General features: G+C 44.2%; 1 protein-coding gene across 1 annotated transcript in view; it reads left to right on the top strand.

The window, feature by feature from the left end:
- Positions 1–17,500, top strand: part of naaladl2 (N-acetylated alpha-linked acidic dipeptidase like 2) — a gene marked incomplete at its 3' end in the record, with an annotated part of 362,515 nt that overhangs the window by 267,814 nt on the left and 77,201 nt on the right. The window contains exon 13 of the mRNA XM_083647387.1: positions 6,333–6,422. Coding sequence (XP_083503513.1) covers positions 6,333–6,422 — 90 coding nt within the window. The remainder of the gene's footprint in view (positions 1–6,332; positions 6,423–17,500) is intronic.

Raw genomic sequence — 17,500 nt, 5'->3', positions numbered from 1 at the left:
ATAGAAAGAGAGACGAAATGGCGGACAGAGCAGATGCACCAAAAACAGGGAAGCAACTAAAGAAATATGACATTACCTTCAAGTTGAGGGCGGTGAAGTATGCAGAGGACTATTCTGGTGAAGCAGCGGCTCGCCAATTTGGGGTCGACCCCAAACGAATCCGTGAGTGGCGAAAGCAGAAAAAAGAACTTGTCGCCCAGGGCACTACTGACGGCAAGCGAGCACGCCTGAGCGGGGCCGGGAGAAAGAAGAAGAGTGAAGAGCTTGAGGTCTGCCTCTGCCATTGGATCCAGTCGATGAGGGCTCGTGACCTGCGAGTTTCTCGTAACATGATCAAAGTGAGAGCCAGAGAGTTGTTCGCCTCGGTGACCGACAAAAAAGAGGGAGAAGTCTTCCTTGCCAGCAACGGTTGGCTAGACAAATTCTTGAGGAGGAATAACTATAGTGTGAGGAAACGCACCACCATTGCCCAGAAAGATGCAAGTGTGAGCACGGAGAAGCTAGTCAATTTTTTTGTGTTTACAAGTCGCATGATCGAGACGAAGAGGATTGTAACAAAGAATATCATCGCTATGGATGAGACGGCAGTGTGGTTTGACATGGTGGGATCCACCACCGTGAATGAGAGAGGGGCACGCACGGTGTCACTCAAATCCACCGGGCATGAGAAATGCCACATCACTGTTGTGCTCGCAGCAAAAGCGGACGGGACTAAACTGAAGCCCTTCATTGTTTTCAAAGCCGCCGTCAGGGACGTTAAAGCCATGCAAATCATCCCTGGCGTTGTGATCGTGTCGTCTAAAAATGGATGGCTCAATGATGACTTGACCAAGCAGTGGCTCCAGAAGGTGGTTGGAAAGTTCTGCTTCCAGCCCAGAATGCTCGTCTGGGACTCGTACAGGTGTCACCTGAGCGTGGCCACCAAGGCGGAGCTGAAGCGTGGATACAACCTCACGCCCGCTGTCATACCCGGTGGGTGTACGAAGTACGTCCAGGCGCCCGACGTAGTCTGGAACGGCCCGTTCAAGGCGCACCTGAGAGCGGCCTGGGATGATTGGATGGCGGGGGACCAAGACAAGGAATACACCAAGGCAGGAAACATGAGAGCCCCCTCACGCCGCCTCTTGGTCGGGTGGGTGAAGAAGGCGTGGGAGCAGCTGGACCCCGAGACCATCAGAAGGTCGTTCAAGGTAAGACACACGTGTGTGTGTGTGTGTGTGTGTGTGTGTGTGTGTGTGTGTGTGTGTGTGTGTGTGTGTGTGTGTGTGTGTGTGTGTGTGTGTGTGTGTGTGTTTCTGTTTACGGTATGTGAAAACCCCCAGCCCCAATTTGCTGCTTGTTTCATCCTCAAGGTGTGTGGGCAGGGAGTTCCCAGCGACGGCAGTGAGGACCACATGATTCACTGCTTGAAGGCAGGGGAGCCGTGCGCGGCCGGGCGACTGGAGCTGGCCAGGGCTCGAGAAAAAGCAATTGTCCAGAATGTAGATGAGGAGGAGGTAGAGGGAGAGAGCGATGAAGATGAACAGTTTAACAATGAACTGGTGATTGAGGATGATGGTGATGAGGATGAGGAGGAGGGGGAGGAGGAGGAGGAGGAGGAGGAGGAGGAGGAGGAGGAGGAGGAGGAGGAGGGTAGTTGAGCAGTTTACTTTTGTGTGTTTGGTGTAGTTGTGCATTTGTTTTACCAGTACTTTTATTGTTGTGTGATTGTACGGTAGTTTTTATTGTACAGTATTTTTATTTGCAGATGGTAGGGTACTGTAGCTATTTTATTTTTATTTGTTGTTCTTTGTTGTTGTTACACTAAGTATGTTGCACTACTACCGCAGTATAGCCTAGCCTCACTGCCTACAGCATTTTGAATGTCTAAAAATGACACTTTATTCTGCTACCGCAGTTTTAACTGCGTGTATAGCATAGCCTCACTGTCAGAGCATTTTGAATGTCTAAAAATGACACTTTATTCTACTACTGCAGTTTTTACTGCGTGTATAGCATAGCCTCACTGTCAGAGCATTTTGAATGTCTAAAAATGACACTTTATTTTGTACTGTGAAAGCATTTATGTTCAAAAAATAATAAAGGCCTGGCTCAATTATGCCCAAATGGTAACAACCGCCTGACTCTAATTGCCGCCTGGTCTTCCTTTTACCGCCTGGTCCAAATTGATTTAGCATAATAAGCGCCCGGGCTCTTATTGGCAGTTTTACGGTAAATAAAAATAAAAATATTCGTTTTAAAAAAATAATAATAATCGAATTTCGTTCATAATTATTAAATTCGAATAATATTCGAATATCAAAATTCGTTTCAACAGCCCTAATGTGTATGGAGCACTGATTCATGCATCCATGTGGGGGCTCTACCTTAAAAATCCTTTATCTGACTAAACTCCAGCTGGAGTTTAGTCAGATAAAGTCAGAAAAAAAAACACAAACAAAACAAACTTTATCCACTACTACTGTTTACAACTTCTTCCAGCTATGTTCCAGCTAATCTTTTCTGGGACTACGCTCGGGACCAGCAACAGTATTTTGATTGCTGTTGCCAGCCCGCAGCTACTAGTGCACCGCCACTAATTTCACATGTGTTCTAGGTCATTTTGTTCTGGAACCGGGCTGCTGGGCAGATACATCGCACATTTTATTTATTTAGTTTGAATGTTTCAGTTCAAATTGCCAATCAGGACACGCCTACTCCATTATTTACTTGACGAATAATTGTGAGCTGGAAATCATAAGGCTTTTTTTTTACTCTGCATTTTAATTTTTAATTCTTGATTTTTCTCCAGCGCACGTTGTAAAGTAAAACTGGAGTCAATCAGTGTGTGGTGAAACTAAACAGTGACATGGGTCTGAACTCTAAATGTCTGTAAGGAAACAAAATGAGGTCCCGTCTTTCAAACCATTTTCCACCACCAACCTAATCCAAGTGCAATATTCAATAGCAATCCTCCTAATCGTCTCTTTCCTTATCTTTCTTCTTCTCTGGTTTAACCTCTTTTGTTTGCGGGCTAATTTATCTCATTCTCTCAGTGCGCCCTCTAACGCTTGCTGCTCGCTCTTGCTGTCTGTGGGAACGTGTAGCCTAGGCTATTGTAATTAGCTCTGCTGCCGTCACCCCTCCAAACACTTGCACCACAAACAGTCCAATTAGCTGTTTGGCTTTTGCTCTCCAGTTTAAAGTGGTTTCAGTGCTACACCGTGTTCAAACTCCAGAGATAACGGAGCAGCTGCTTTGATGCTGAAAACCTCCGTAGGCCTACCGTAAATTCCGGACTATAAGCCGCACCTTTTTTCCCGTTTTTTTGGCCTTTTTTGGCCCCTGCGGCTTATATAACGGTGCGGCTTATCTATGGATTTTTTCCAAAAAAAAAAAAAAAAATCTCTCTTTTTTAGCACTCTTTCTAACTATAAATCCACTTCTGTTTTAATTTCCTCTCTTGCCCTCTTTTCACCACACCGCGGACACTGTGTGCACTGTAAAAAACAACACAGGTGGTGTTGTGTTATGTTGTTTTGTTGAAATGTTAATAAATGGGAGCTTCCTCAAACAGCCATCTCTTTCCCGACAATCCCCTCTGTGCATGAACCCTTACATATGGTAATTAAACATTAAAACACAAAAAAAAAAAAAAAAAAATACCATTAAAACACCCGCGGCTTATAGTCCGGTGCGGCTTATATATGTAAAAAACAGTCAACTTTGCAGGTGCGGCTTATACACCGGTGCGCCTTATAGTCCGGAATTTACGGTACTTCTTTTTACACAGAAAATTGTTCAGGAATCGATAAGGGAACCAATAATGAATCGGACCGATGAGCAGAATCGATAATGGCATCGGTATCAATACAATCGTACCAATTTCCATAGTTAGAACCTTCCAAGCTCAAAAATGCATTTTCATCATTTGATCACATCATTTCAGCTTCAACCGAATGCCTGCTTTTGCGTCTTGCGATAGTGAGGAAATATCTAAATGTTGCACGTTCCATTCAGCTTTTTTGAATGTGTTGCATCATAATTTGCATCCAAAAGAGAGAGAAAAAATAGTAGGATCAAAAGCAGTGAGGGTAAGAGACATAAGAGACACACAGCAGAGAACGTGTCTGAGAGAGAGAGAGAGAGAGAGAGAGAGAGCAAAGCCGAAGTGCTCAGATCAAGGTAGTGAGAGAATACTCTGTGTTGAGAAAGACGAAGTGAGAGCTAGCTAAGGGGTACAAAGGGCTCCAGGCACAAAGTGAATGGGGCTCAGGTATCTTTGATCCTCTTTGTCTATGGCTTTAGTTCTCCAAAACCCTTCATCCTGGCTCTCTGGAGGAGAACATAGTGCCTGGCCCTGGGTCTCCACAGCTAATGATAGTCCATAGACCCTATGGGAGATAGTCAGAGCAATTACTATTCCGTATTCCCAGTAACAGGTAGACCATGAAAAAATTAATAATAGTTAGAAGAATTTGAGAAAAGACTGAGAACTACTAATAAACAGAATCAGAGTTTACTCCTGTTGCAATCTCGAGGGGAGGGTGAAATGCTTTGACTGTATATAAGTATATGGACATAGCCTGCTGTTGTTTTTTGGACTCCCATGTTGAAGCACATGCATGGTTGAAGCTGCCTGTCGCCATCTTGTGGCATCTCACGCGAGGCGGCATGAGACGAGGGGTTTCACAGAGCTGCAGCTCCACCTGCTATTGCTCTGCTATATTGGCTTGAAGCGTTTTCTGAAAATCGCGTTTAAAAAAACAAATTTATGCTTCAAAAGTCCTAAAAGTGGTCCACGTTTGTGAAGATGATCCTGCTGAACACAAATTACTACTCTTTCTACGGCTAGCAAGGCCAACAGCTCTATAAGTCACTCTGTTGGTCTTTTTAGCTGCAGCCTGCTTGTTGCTATACTGTTTTAATGGACAGTTTTTGTCATATAAACTTTTGAATATTTCTCAAAAAGAATATCCTATATCAGGCATGTCCAAAGTCCGGCCCGGCCGCCAATTGTGGCCCACGGACCGATTTTAAGTGGAACCTCGGCTTGTTTCACAAGATATATTATTATGTGCCCCTCCACACAGTATTGGTTAATCAAGCAAGTTCAATTAGCATTTTTTCCATTCACCTAAACGATCACAGCACTACACTGTACAGTTTCATACAGTTTGTAGACAAGCACCAAGTCACAACAACACAGGCAGAACTAACGTTTTCAGACAGTAAACAAAATCCTTACACTATAAGTTGAATAGTTGAATAGCTGGGTTACTGCTGTCACGTAGCCCTATAGGCTGACTGCTCAAAACTAAACAAAAGCAACATGTTTGAGGCACACGGAGTGCATCTGAAACAAGTACAATACACTTGACTTGTCAAGTATGTTCTTCACTCCCAGGATAGTGTCGCAATCGTGTCTTTGAACCTTTGATGTTCTTATCTGTCTGCTACAGTATGTAGTCTGACTCCATGAAAATTGTAAATGCAGTTGTGTCGCGTCTTTGAAGTTACTATGAGGTGGTTTGTTTTGGGACACAGTGTGTGCTGAGGTGACAGAGGATTGTGTGTGTGTGTGTGTGTGTGTGTGTGTGTGTGTGTGTGTGTGTGTGTGGAGTTCTGTGGCCCTGAGACCGTTTACTGTTGTTTCTTCTTAGCGGCTTGACAGATCACTCCATTGCGACCCCACTCTATTAGAATAGAATAAACTAGAGTAGAATAGATAAGACTGACTCATGAATCAATGTGGTAGAATAGAATAGAATAGAATAAACTATTGGAAAGCCAGTGACTGACCTTTTGTAGCTCTGTGCTTAGACTCCTTTATATCACTGATTTGTCTTTGTGAGATACCATCAATGCAGAGTCATCAGCATAGAGAAAGAGGTCACAAGAGCATGCAGATTGCATGTCATTCATGTAGAGCAGGAAGAAAAGGGGGCCAACCACGCTACCCTGGGGGACGCCACATTCCACGGCCTTGTGGTGGGATGTTGTCCCAACCACTTTCACCAGTTATTTCCTTCCCCTCAAGTAGGAGCCGACCCCAGCGAATGGCCATATCATTGAAGCCTGTTGCTTTCAATTTCATTAGTAGAATGGAATGGTCCACGCCACGCCGGTGTCAAACACCTTTTGTAAATCTAGCAATACCATGCGGCAGAATTTGCCGTAATCTATCTCTTTTTTAATGTGATCAGTTAAAAACAGTAAACGAGTCAGTGGAATGGTTGGTAGGGGCGTCTTTTCAGGGGGGGATTCATGTGACGATTGGATCCGTCAGAAGATTTCAATATCTGGGGGTAAAAGTCGATGACATTTTTCATCTTCTCTCTTTCACCACCCAGACTACCAGTTTCCTGTCGGAGGCGCAGTTCTCAGCCGAGTCGCCGGGCACCCTTGACCCGCTCTTCAAGTTCCATGAAACCATCGCCAAGGTATGACCACCATCACTAACTGCAAAAAAAAGTAGCTCATTGAAAATGTGGAGGAAAAGTTTCTGAAATACTTTTAAAAAAAAACTCAACTCAGTAAGTAGCCTATATGGGACTACAAATATAGTACACATTTAGGGCCTAGTCTTTGCCAACAGTAGCTCATCAATCATTAGCCCACCTGAGTCTGTGCCTCTGGTCACCACATTAACACAAATCTGTCGGCCACGCCCACCTGAGTCTGTGCCTCTGGTCAGCACATTAACACAAATATGTTGGCCACGCCCACCTGAGCCATCCAGTAACATGTATCGTTTATGCTTATCTCTCGTGCTGAGGAAAGGTGTGTGTACGGCAGCCAGAGGAGAAATATGGCAGGTCTTCATCATCACATCCTCAGAGATGATGCAGAGTGCCAGACATGGTCTGTGTGCAGGGTGTTAAAGAATGGAGGAGAGAGACACAGAGAGAGACAGAGACACAATATGACATGATGAAGGGCAAATGGGAGCTGGCACAGCTGTTATTCCCCATGTTAAATATTCAGATGGAGCAGAGAGAGAGAGGCAGAGCCTATAGTGACCTCTTTTATGGCACATGCTTGTGTACTTGTGTCTGTGTGTGCGTGTGTGTGTGTGTGTGTGTGTGTGTGTGTGTGTGTGTGTGTGTGTGTGTGTGTGCGTGTGTGTGTGTGTGTGTGTGTGCGTGTGTAGGTGGGGGGTGTGTGTTGGGTGTTCAGAGGTCAGGCCATCTCACTACATATTAATGAAGAACTTTCTCATAGAAACACAAGCGCACACACACACACACACACACACACACACACACACACACACACACACACACACACACACACACACAAGCTATAGATGGGTTCAACTCGACAACATAAACATTCTAAACTGCCCCCAGCTAGTTCAATAACTGACAGGACAGGAACTAGGTTCCAATCAGTTCCCTAATGGGCAGTTGACACCAAAGATCCGCAACGAGACAAGTCGAAACTTGCAACTGCTTTGCAACGGGCTGAGACCGAACCGTCCAGTTTACACCTATGAGACTAGATGAGATGGCAGACCGTTTCCATAGCAACGACTGTCACTCCCGCTCTTTTACTTCCTTATTCTGCCATGACTTTTTGCAGCTGGAGTATTAGTATAGTCGTCTGGCTGCATGGAAACAGGCTGCAGGCATAAGCTCTGCCACTGGAGCCACTGGAGCCACTGGAGCTATACGTCACACCAACACCAACATGGCCTGGCGGGAGAGACGTCACTTATGCGACTGGTTGTGCGTAGTCTTTCTGATTTATAACTTATACTGCAACAGTTTTATGACAAACTGTGACTTGCCTTGCAAAGTTATCTTTTAAATTGACAAACATCATAGGGGGGTACGGTGGTGAAGTGGGAACCGCTGTCGCCTCACAGCTCGAAGGTCCTGGGTTCGATTCCCACCTGGGACGCTGTGAACGCTGAAGGAATGCGTGCCCGTCCGCATGTCCTCGAGTGCCCACCGCCCGGGTGGGGTCGTCAAAAGGGCCTTTCTGTGTGGAGTTTGCATGTTCTCCCCGTGCCTCCCGGGGGTTTCCTTCATATAGGAACCCCCTTCATCAAAACATGCAATATCCTGGTTGCTAATGTGGTTCCTCCTCTGGTCATGAAGGGCGCCTGTTCGGAGGGAGGGGAACTGGTTGGAATAGCGTGAACCTCCCACGTGCTATGTCCTACCGGTCCTACCGGCTTCCCCTGTCAGGTGAAAAGAAGCGGCTGGCTAACTGCCCATGTCTCAGAGGAAGCATGGAGCCAGTTTCGGCTCTCCCCAGATCGGCAGAGGGTGGAGCAGCAACCAGAATAAATAAATTTAATTAGCACTAATCTACGGGGGGATAAAAATGGGATAAAAATAAATCGGGGAAAAAAAAAAAAAAAAAAAAAAACAAGCGTGTACCTCATGGCACAATTCAAACGGGATAAAAAAAAAAAGATTATCTCTCGCCGTTCATCCACCATTCATATTTTGTCAGATGCTGGTGCGTGTAGGCCCCCGGCCGGAAGGGGCGGGACTTTGGCTCTCTATAGAGTACAGTACAAGTGGTGACATCACCTTGCACAAAGACCAGCCAATAGCAAATGCTCAGTTCAGTACACTACTTTCCACCAGTAGGTGTCAGGCTTCACAGATTCGGGTTTACTGTTTAATACAGCAATTGTTACTCTTTAATAACAACTATACTGTACACAAGACTACTTTCTCTCTATAGCCTTCCTCGCTCAAGAACTGTGTTATTTTGCTAGCTAATGTTTTACGTATGAGTCTCCCCTCTCTGTCCTGCCACCCCCTTCCTCTGGGGGGCGGTGGTGTGTGCGTATTGTTAGTGTTGTAGCTCAGGGACCGGGCCTCTGCTAGCAGCCCTGCACTCATTTGTCAAGTGTGGTTTTTGGACACAGCTTGGATGGGGTGGGGGGTGAGGGAGGGGGCAGGTGGCAACAGCAGGCATCTCTCTCTCTCTCTCTCTCTCTCTCTCTCTCTCTCTCTCTCTCTCTCTCTCTCTCTCTCTCCTCTCTCAACCTGTCTCCCCTTAGCTCGCCCGGCCTGGCTGGCTCGCATTGTCTGAGTGGGCACCGTGTTCTCTGTGTAGCATATCTTTGTAAGTATGTTGTGTGTATGGGCTGGCTCCCCTTGACTTGGCATGGCGAGGTTGGCATCGATCACACTAATGTGCGGGCGCACTGCATTACTGTGCATACCACACTGCCACTCTGTGTGTGTGTGTGTGCGGGCGTGTGTGTGTGTGTGTGTGCGTGTGCGTGTGTGCGTGCACGTGTGTGTGTGTGCGCGTGTGCGTGCGTGGGTGCGTGTGTGTGCGTGTGCGTGTGTGCGTGTGCGTGCGTGCGTGCGTGTGTGTGCGTGTGCGTAGCTGCTGTCTGTATGCCCTAGAGCTGTATGCCCTAGAGCTGGGCGATAAATGTCAATTTGTTTCTTGTTTATTCAGTGGCTCATTTCACCTGGTAAGTATACATACATTAACTTGATCGCTACATTTTTCTGTCCCTTGTTACTATTCATGACCGTATCGCCCAGCCCCGGGATATCCTATCTGTTCTGCTCTCTCTCCTCTTCCCCCCTTCCCCTGCTCTCTTCCTACCCCTCTCCCTCCCCACCTCCTCCCTTTCCCTGCTCTCTCCTCCCCCACATTCCCTCCACCTTTCTCCCCTTCTCTCTATCTCTCTCTATCATATGATTGTTCAATCATGTTGTTATTATTATTACTGTAATTGTTATTGTTGTGTCAGTTAGATTTAGCTAGACTCTGTGAAGCCCTCTGAGACATCCTTGTGAATTAGGAGCTATACAAATAAACTTGACTTGCCTTGACTTAACTCTAGGCCAGGGACAGAGACATCGGGTCTCCGTATCACTTCATACTCGTGTAGCTGTAATCCAGAAATCCATCATCTTATTTACCAGAAGATCAGATTGCTGTGAAGAAGAGTAGAACATTAAGACATCAGTAAATCAGAGGTAGACCAGAGCAGAAGAGACACAGGCGTTTTCATCCACTGAGATCAAAGCAGTGGCTTACTGTATGTGTTGTTGATAGGCTGGACTTATCTCTGTGTGTGTTGTGGCTTCTCGGGCCTAAGGGGCTTTTTGGAGATAAGACGTGCCCTCCTGAGCCCTCACCTTTCTCTCCATGGCCTCTCAGTCTTCTCCTGTAGGGGTCAATAGTGAGCAAACAATTTATAGGGTCAACGGCTAGAGATGTATTTGAAGCAGAAAGCCTCCAGCTAATACCATGTAAGCCCCATAGCACAGACAGGATGGCACCCCACTGCTGACACCAATGTAGCCTCTGGAAGGGAAGTGGCTCCAACTGAAGCCCTCGTGATCCTCACGCAACAATGCTATCAGTAAAATGGCATCACTCACTTGGCCAGACATGTACAGATAAAAGCTGACAGGTGGAGTGGAAGGTTGAGAATTGTGCATGTATCACTTTTTGCTTTTTGACATTCTCCTCTGGTCCATTTGGCTGGAGGGGAAAATGAATGAGAGAATAACATCTAAAGTTATAAATGAAAGCAAGCGTATCCAAAAACGCCAGTGTTTCGCGACTCACTGTTATGTGGAAACAGAATGAACTCAAAGCCATTTCCCACATGGAATGTGTGTATGGTGATTTGGGCAACTATGTCGTGGAATATTTTTCACTTTTTTGTCAGAAGAGCAATCTTGAAGACATTGCTAAACCCTGAGGCAAGTTTGAATATGATCTCCAACAATGTCAAATATGCATCTTTAAAGCCTTGAAGCATCCCAGCAAACATTCTGCCAATTGGATGTTGATACCGTACAGCAGCCAGCACCAACGCTGAAAATCCGTAAATTTACTGCCAGAATGAATGAGTCGAAATGCAGCTAAAGTCATCCATAGCCTGCATAATAACCCTCTGATATCCGTTCAAAAACATTTCATATATATATTTATATATATATATATATATATATATATATATATATATATATATATGTGTGTATGTATGTGTGACACGCCTCAGGAGAAGGTACCTCATGTGGGCTGATTGTAATTCCCAGAAAATGAGAAAATAGTTTCTTTTTTATTTTTATTTTTATTTTTTCCATTAATACACAAGTTTAGGTTTTGAACTATCCATTCCACATCAAATGCAGCCATTTTAGATTCAGTAAATAAGTGTATCTTGTTAAATAAAAGTCCACTCCCCCATTACCTGGCTGCCTACGTGTGAAAAGCTTCTCCAACTTTGAGGGCCGTTATCTCTGAATGTGGCTTTTAGGAGTGTGAACATTCAAATCAGCATATCTCCTTCAGATTACAATGTGTGACACATCATTTGAAAGTTTACAATCTGCACTTTCATTCAACTGTAAAAAAACAGAAAAATTACCTCCGTACATGTGGGTCGAAATACCAGCAGCTGTCACACACACACACACACACACACATTATATATATATATATATATATATATATATATATATATATATATATATATATATATATATATATATATATATACATATATATATATATATATATAAAACCATGCCATAATAGCATATTGTGGAACTGTTGTGATATTTGGATTGACATTGACCTCCTGCACCTCGCCATCTGTCTAATGCTTTCAGGGTTTGCTCATTCTAGATCATTTCACCAAGGGGAGGAGCCTAATGCAATGTAGTGTAATATCACCAAGGGGAGGGGCCTAATGTAATGTAGTGTAATATTACCAAGGGGAGGAGCCTAATGTAATATCGGTTCTCAATGCTCTTAACCTTTTTCAGCCCACGGCACAAAGTGACATTTAGTGAGTCATCTTGGGATCTCGGATCATCAAAATGTATTGCTACTATCATCTGCTGGTCCCTCCAGAAGTGGCTCTGCCAGCTGTTATGGAGTCCCACAAACTCATCACTGAAGGCTTGCCAAACATCATACAAACGTGCACTATGTGGAAATAGATGTAGAACAGTCGTGATTTCACTCCACATGACAAGGCCAGCACAGTGGCCCAAATCATGAAGGTTAGGGTTAGGGGTTAGGGGTTAGGGAAGGTAGCAGAAAGTATCTCTGGACCTGTACTGTAGCTGTAACTCCATTTCCTCAAGTGAGCTGTAACAAACACAGGAGAAGTTTTGGTCAATTTGATGAAGGACTTTGGTTTGGGGGGAAAAGCAACATGGAGCACCAGCATCATCTGAGTTTATGGAACAGAATATGTCCTTAAACCATAATAACCCAAAGTTCACAGTGCTTCTGTAGATGATTGAGATCATATTCTCACTCCAAACAAAGCTCCAGGCTGATTTTGGAAACATATTAAGAAACCTCCCTCTGAGTAAGCTTATAAGGACAAATGAACCAAACCGACAGGGAGAACACTGCAGAGAGGGCTAGGTGATGATGATGATTGATGATGATTGATTATATGGATATCATGATATGAGATTATAGATATCGTCTTAGATTTTTGATATTGTAATATTGTGATATGGCATAAGGCTGCATTACAGTCAAGTGATGTCATTTTATGAACTTACCAGACTGTTCGAGCTGTTCTGTTATCTATCTGCCTTTACCCACTTAGATATTATATCCACATTACTGATGGTTATTTATCAAAAAATATCATTGTGTAAATGTGTTGTGAAAGTACCAATAGTCAGGGAAGGAAACCCCATCTTGGCATTTTATTTTGATCACAGTCTTGTTGTTTTAATAAAAGGGCTTGTGACATCTCACATGTGGATTTGACTGACAGCTGAACATTTAGCCCACTTCATAGAAAATACAGAGATATATATATTGTGTATCGCCATTCAGCCTAAAAAATACTGTGATATCGCTCAGCCCTGACTGCAGGGTTGGAAATAACTGCTAAAGCAACTAGCTGTGAAAGGCCCAAACATCCATCCTGATAGGTATCATAGTGGGACTAAAGGTATTCTCTGCACACTCCAGGGTTCCTCTGGGATCAGCCGCTTAGAAAGATCTAGATTAGAAGTAGGTCAGTGGATTCTTTTTTAACCTTTATTTATTCAGTGAAATTTGACTGATCTCCGTGCTCGTTTCCCGCAACAGCCTGCTTCAGATTCATACATTTCCATACATACACTCACACTGGGAGCTACTTGTACCACTGAGCATTCACTTTTCCAACACAAATGTTCCCAGTCAGTCCTGGGTTCTGCATCTTTCCCCTCTAGGCCAGTGATTCCCAAAGAGTGGGTCGGGATCCCACAGGTGGGTCGCAAGAGATTTGATTTGGGTCGTCAAATAAATTAACAGAATTTCTTCACGGTCTTTTTATTTAAAATGTTTATATTGTTTTACGGAGAGGAACTTAAAACAATGAGACAGCTTGTTAACTTCGCCTAAATGCATTAAAGGATGGGTTTTCCGTGGGGAATATGAATATATATTAAATCTCACGCCCCTAAGGTTTTCGAATCCGTTGAAATTTTTGAAATTGGAGGTTTACTCACAGAGATATCAACCGAAATCCACTCTGTGTGTGGGGGGGGGTGGTGGGGGGGAGGTGCGGGTGCGGGGACTCGAAATACTACATTTCCCACAATGCACTGGGCTCGCGTGGTCTTCGTTTTTATGCCCACCCCTCAGGCATTTGGCTGATATCAAACTCCAGTAGGTGGCGGTAATGCACATATATGTTTGCCAACCGCCATAAAACTCAAAGAAGAAGAAGAAGAAGGCTTCGACAATAAAATATACAAAGAACAAGAAATAAATCGAAAATAAAATTGCCTCCAAATTGCACCAAATGTAAACGGTAGTATATATGTCGGGAGATGTCTTCATAAAAAAAAATTCATGCAATTTAAGGCATTTTCGTAGGAGTTACGCGCATCTGATGTTGTAACTATTTTCTGTAAAAATGTGTAAAAACGGGTACATTGCTCAGCGTTGATTTCGTTACTTCAACCCACCTACTACTAGATGTAAAATTTGACGAGCTTTCCAATGCCGCCAGTCCCGTGTCGATTAGTGCTTCCGTTCCCGAGATAATGGTCTCTTTGCAAGGAACTATGGGAAGCTAATATTAGCTACAGCAGGCTAGGCGGTTGAAAAGATGGCTGCCTTTTGGTTTTTGTCAAGGCCTCTGAAGGGGCGTGGAGGACCTCTAGAGGCGGGACCATGGCCAACAACAGTTGTAGTTCATAGGTGCACGACTTCCGCAAGGCGGACTTAGGCCAGATGACGCGAAACGCGTCGGCTGGCCCAAAAAATATGTGAGAGATGCTTGATATCTCTGGGAGTGAAGCTCCAATTTCAAGAATTTCAACGGATTCGAAAACCTTAGGGGCGTGAGATTTAATATATATTCATATTCCCCACGGAAAACCCATCCTTTAACACGTTCACTGCCAATGACGTGTTGATACGTCAAAAAAAATCCAACGGTTGACTGCCAATGACGTGTTGATATGTAAAAAAAAAAAAAATTGACGGTGGGACATTGATCCAACACTTTTACATCTCTTATATAAATATTGGAGCCACCGAACGTGTACAACCCATTCCACCGACCCACTAAGTGGCGACAGTGCTCTCCAGACTAGAAAAAGCAGAGCCAAAACTGCAGGGGAACGCGCGATGAAACCATTCTCATACTGTAAAATGGATTGGCGAAAACGCTTTCGCTTTCACGCTGATTGCTGGCGGTGGGGGATTGCAAATTTGCATAATAGATTATGGGTGCAACACACTTTGAAACACGCAGCATAAATAAGACCAGAATCGCAAAAGAAACCCCGTTTCTTGGGGTTTCTCAACCGAAACCCCAAGAAACGAGCGAGCCTATCCTCGCCCAGCGGCCGCCAGCAGACAGGAGCAGCAGCAGCAGAAACGAGCTTGTGACACGCCCGCTGCAGCCAAGAAGAACACACACGGAGGGAGGAGTTTGAAGTAGAGGGGGGTTTCCTGCTGTTATGGAGAAAATTACTGTTCAAAACTATTGTTTAGATGTCTGACGTCTTACTGATGCCAAAAATGAATGGTTAAAGTGACTGTTCTATCGAATTTCACAAAAAGCTATTTATCTCAGCTTAAATTTTCAGACGCTGAAACCATGCTGTATTCAAGTGCTAATGCCTACATAACTACTAACTCTACAAACTAACTCTTTAGACAGAGAAAGCACACATTCTATTAGTTCTTTTGAGATATTTTGTGTTCACAAAATCTTAGCAGAAAAGAATCCTCGGGTCTTGAAAGATGAGCCAGAATCCTCAAAAAAAACCTCTGGCAGAAGCTACCTACAGTAAAAAAAAAACGGCTGGCAGTGAATGTGTTAATTTGCTCTCATTTATAAAGTATTTGACGTGTATGTTTTCAATAGCATGTGCATAAAACAAAGTTATGATTTACCAAACGTATATCTCTTCGAAATGGCTGGTCTACCTTTTGAAGAGAATATAAGGTGATGTGGAACTGACAGTACAAATGGTCAGGAACGTTCATTGATTGACAAATTCACAAAAGTGATACTATGAGCTGTCAGTAATGGAAACTGAAACACGGGCAGAGGGAAAGAGAGGAGTGATACTATAGCAGCTGTCAGAAATGGAAACTGAAACACAGGCAGAGGGAAAGACAGGAGTGATACTATAGCAGCTGTCAGTAATGAAAACTGAAACACAGGCAGAGGGAAAGAGAGGAGTGATACTATAGCAGCTGTCAGTAATGAAAACTGAAACACAGGCAGAGGGAAAGAGAGGAGTGATACTATAGCAGCTGTCAGTAATGAAAACTGAAACACGGGCAGAGGGAAAGAGAGGAGTGATACTATAGCAGCTGTCAGTAATGGAAACTGAAACACGGGCAGAGGGAAAGAGAGGAGTGATACTATAGCAGCTGTCAGAAATGGAAACAGAAACACAGACAGAGGGAAAGAGAGGAGTGATACTATAGCAGCTGTCAGTAATGGAAACTGAAACATGGGCAGAGGGAAAGAGAGGAGTGATACTATAGCAGCTGTCAGTAATGAAAACTGAAACACAGGCAGAGGGAAAGAGAGGAGTGATACTATAGCAGCTGTCAGTAATGAAAACTGAAACACGGGCAGAGGGAAAGAGAGGAGTGATACTATAGCAGCTGTCAGTAATGGAAACTGAAACACGGGCAGAGGGAAAGAGAGGAGTGATACTATAGCAGCTGTCAGAAATGGAAACAGAAACACAGACAGAGGGAAAGAGAGGAGTGATACTATAGCAGCTGTCAGTAATGAAAACTGAAACACGGGCAGAGGGAAAGAGAGGAGTGATACTATAGCAGCTGTCAGTAATGAAAACTGAAACACGGGCAGAGGGAAAGAGAGGAGTGATACTATAGCAGCTGTCAGTAATGGAAACTGAAACACAGGCAGAGGGAAAGACAGGAGTGATACTATAGCAGCTGTCAGTAATGAAAACTGAAACACAGGCAGAGGGAAAGAGAGGAGTGATACTATAGCAGCTGTCAGAAATGGAAACTGAAACACAGGCAGAGGGAAAGACAGGAGTGATACTATAGCAGCTGTCAGTAATGAAAACTGAAACACAGGCAGAGGGAAAGAGAGGAGTGATACTATAGCAGCTGTCAGAAATGGAAACTGAAACACAGGCAGAGGGAAAGAGAGGAGTGATACTATAGCAGCTGTCAGTAATGGAAACTGAAACACAGGCAGAGGGAAAGACAGGAGTGATACTATAGCAGCTGTCAGTAATGAAAACTGAAACACAGGCAGAGGGAAAGAGAGGAGTGATACTATAGCAGCTGTCAGAAATGGAAACTGAAACACAGGCAGAGGGAAAGAGAGGAGTGATACTATAGCAGCTGTCAGTAATGAAAACTGAAACACAGGCAGAGGGAAAGAGAGGAGTGATACTATAGCAGCTGTCAGTAATGGAAACTGAAACACAGGCAGAGGGAAAGAGAGGAGTGATACTATAGCAGCTGTCAGAAATGGAAACTGAAACACAGGCAGAGGGAAAGAGAGGAGTGATACTATAGCAGCTGTCAGTAATGGAAACTGAAACACAGGCAGAGGGAAAGAGAGGAGTGATACTATAGCAGCTGTCAGTAATGGAAACTGAAACACAGGCAGAGGGAAACAGAGGAGTGATACTATAGCAGCTGTCAGTAATGGAAACTGAAACACAGGCAGAGGGAAACAGAGGAGTGATACTATAGCAGCTGTCAGTAATGAAAACAGAAACACAGGCAGAGGGAAACAGAGGAGTGATACTATAGCAGCTGTCAGTAATGGAAACTGAAACACAGGCAGAGGGAAACAGAGGAGTGATACTATAGCAGCTGTCAGTAATGAAAACAGAAACACAGGCAGAGGGAAACAGAGGAGTGATACTATAGCAGCTGTCAGTAATGGAAACTGAAACACAGGCAGAGGGAAAGAGAGGAGTGATACTATAGCAGCTGTCAGTAATGAAAACTGAAACACAGGCAGAGGGAAACAGAGGAGTGATACTATAGCAGCTGTCAGAAATGGAAACTGAAACACAGGCAGAGGGAAAGA

This window comes from Poromitra crassiceps, assembly GCF_964638095.1.
Source record: "Poromitra crassiceps genome assembly, chromosome: 12".
In the NCBI taxonomy this organism is placed as follows: domain Eukaryota; kingdom Metazoa; phylum Chordata; class Actinopteri; order Beryciformes; family Melamphaidae; genus Poromitra; species Poromitra crassiceps.
This window is presented reverse-complemented; position numbering and strand designations above follow the sequence as displayed.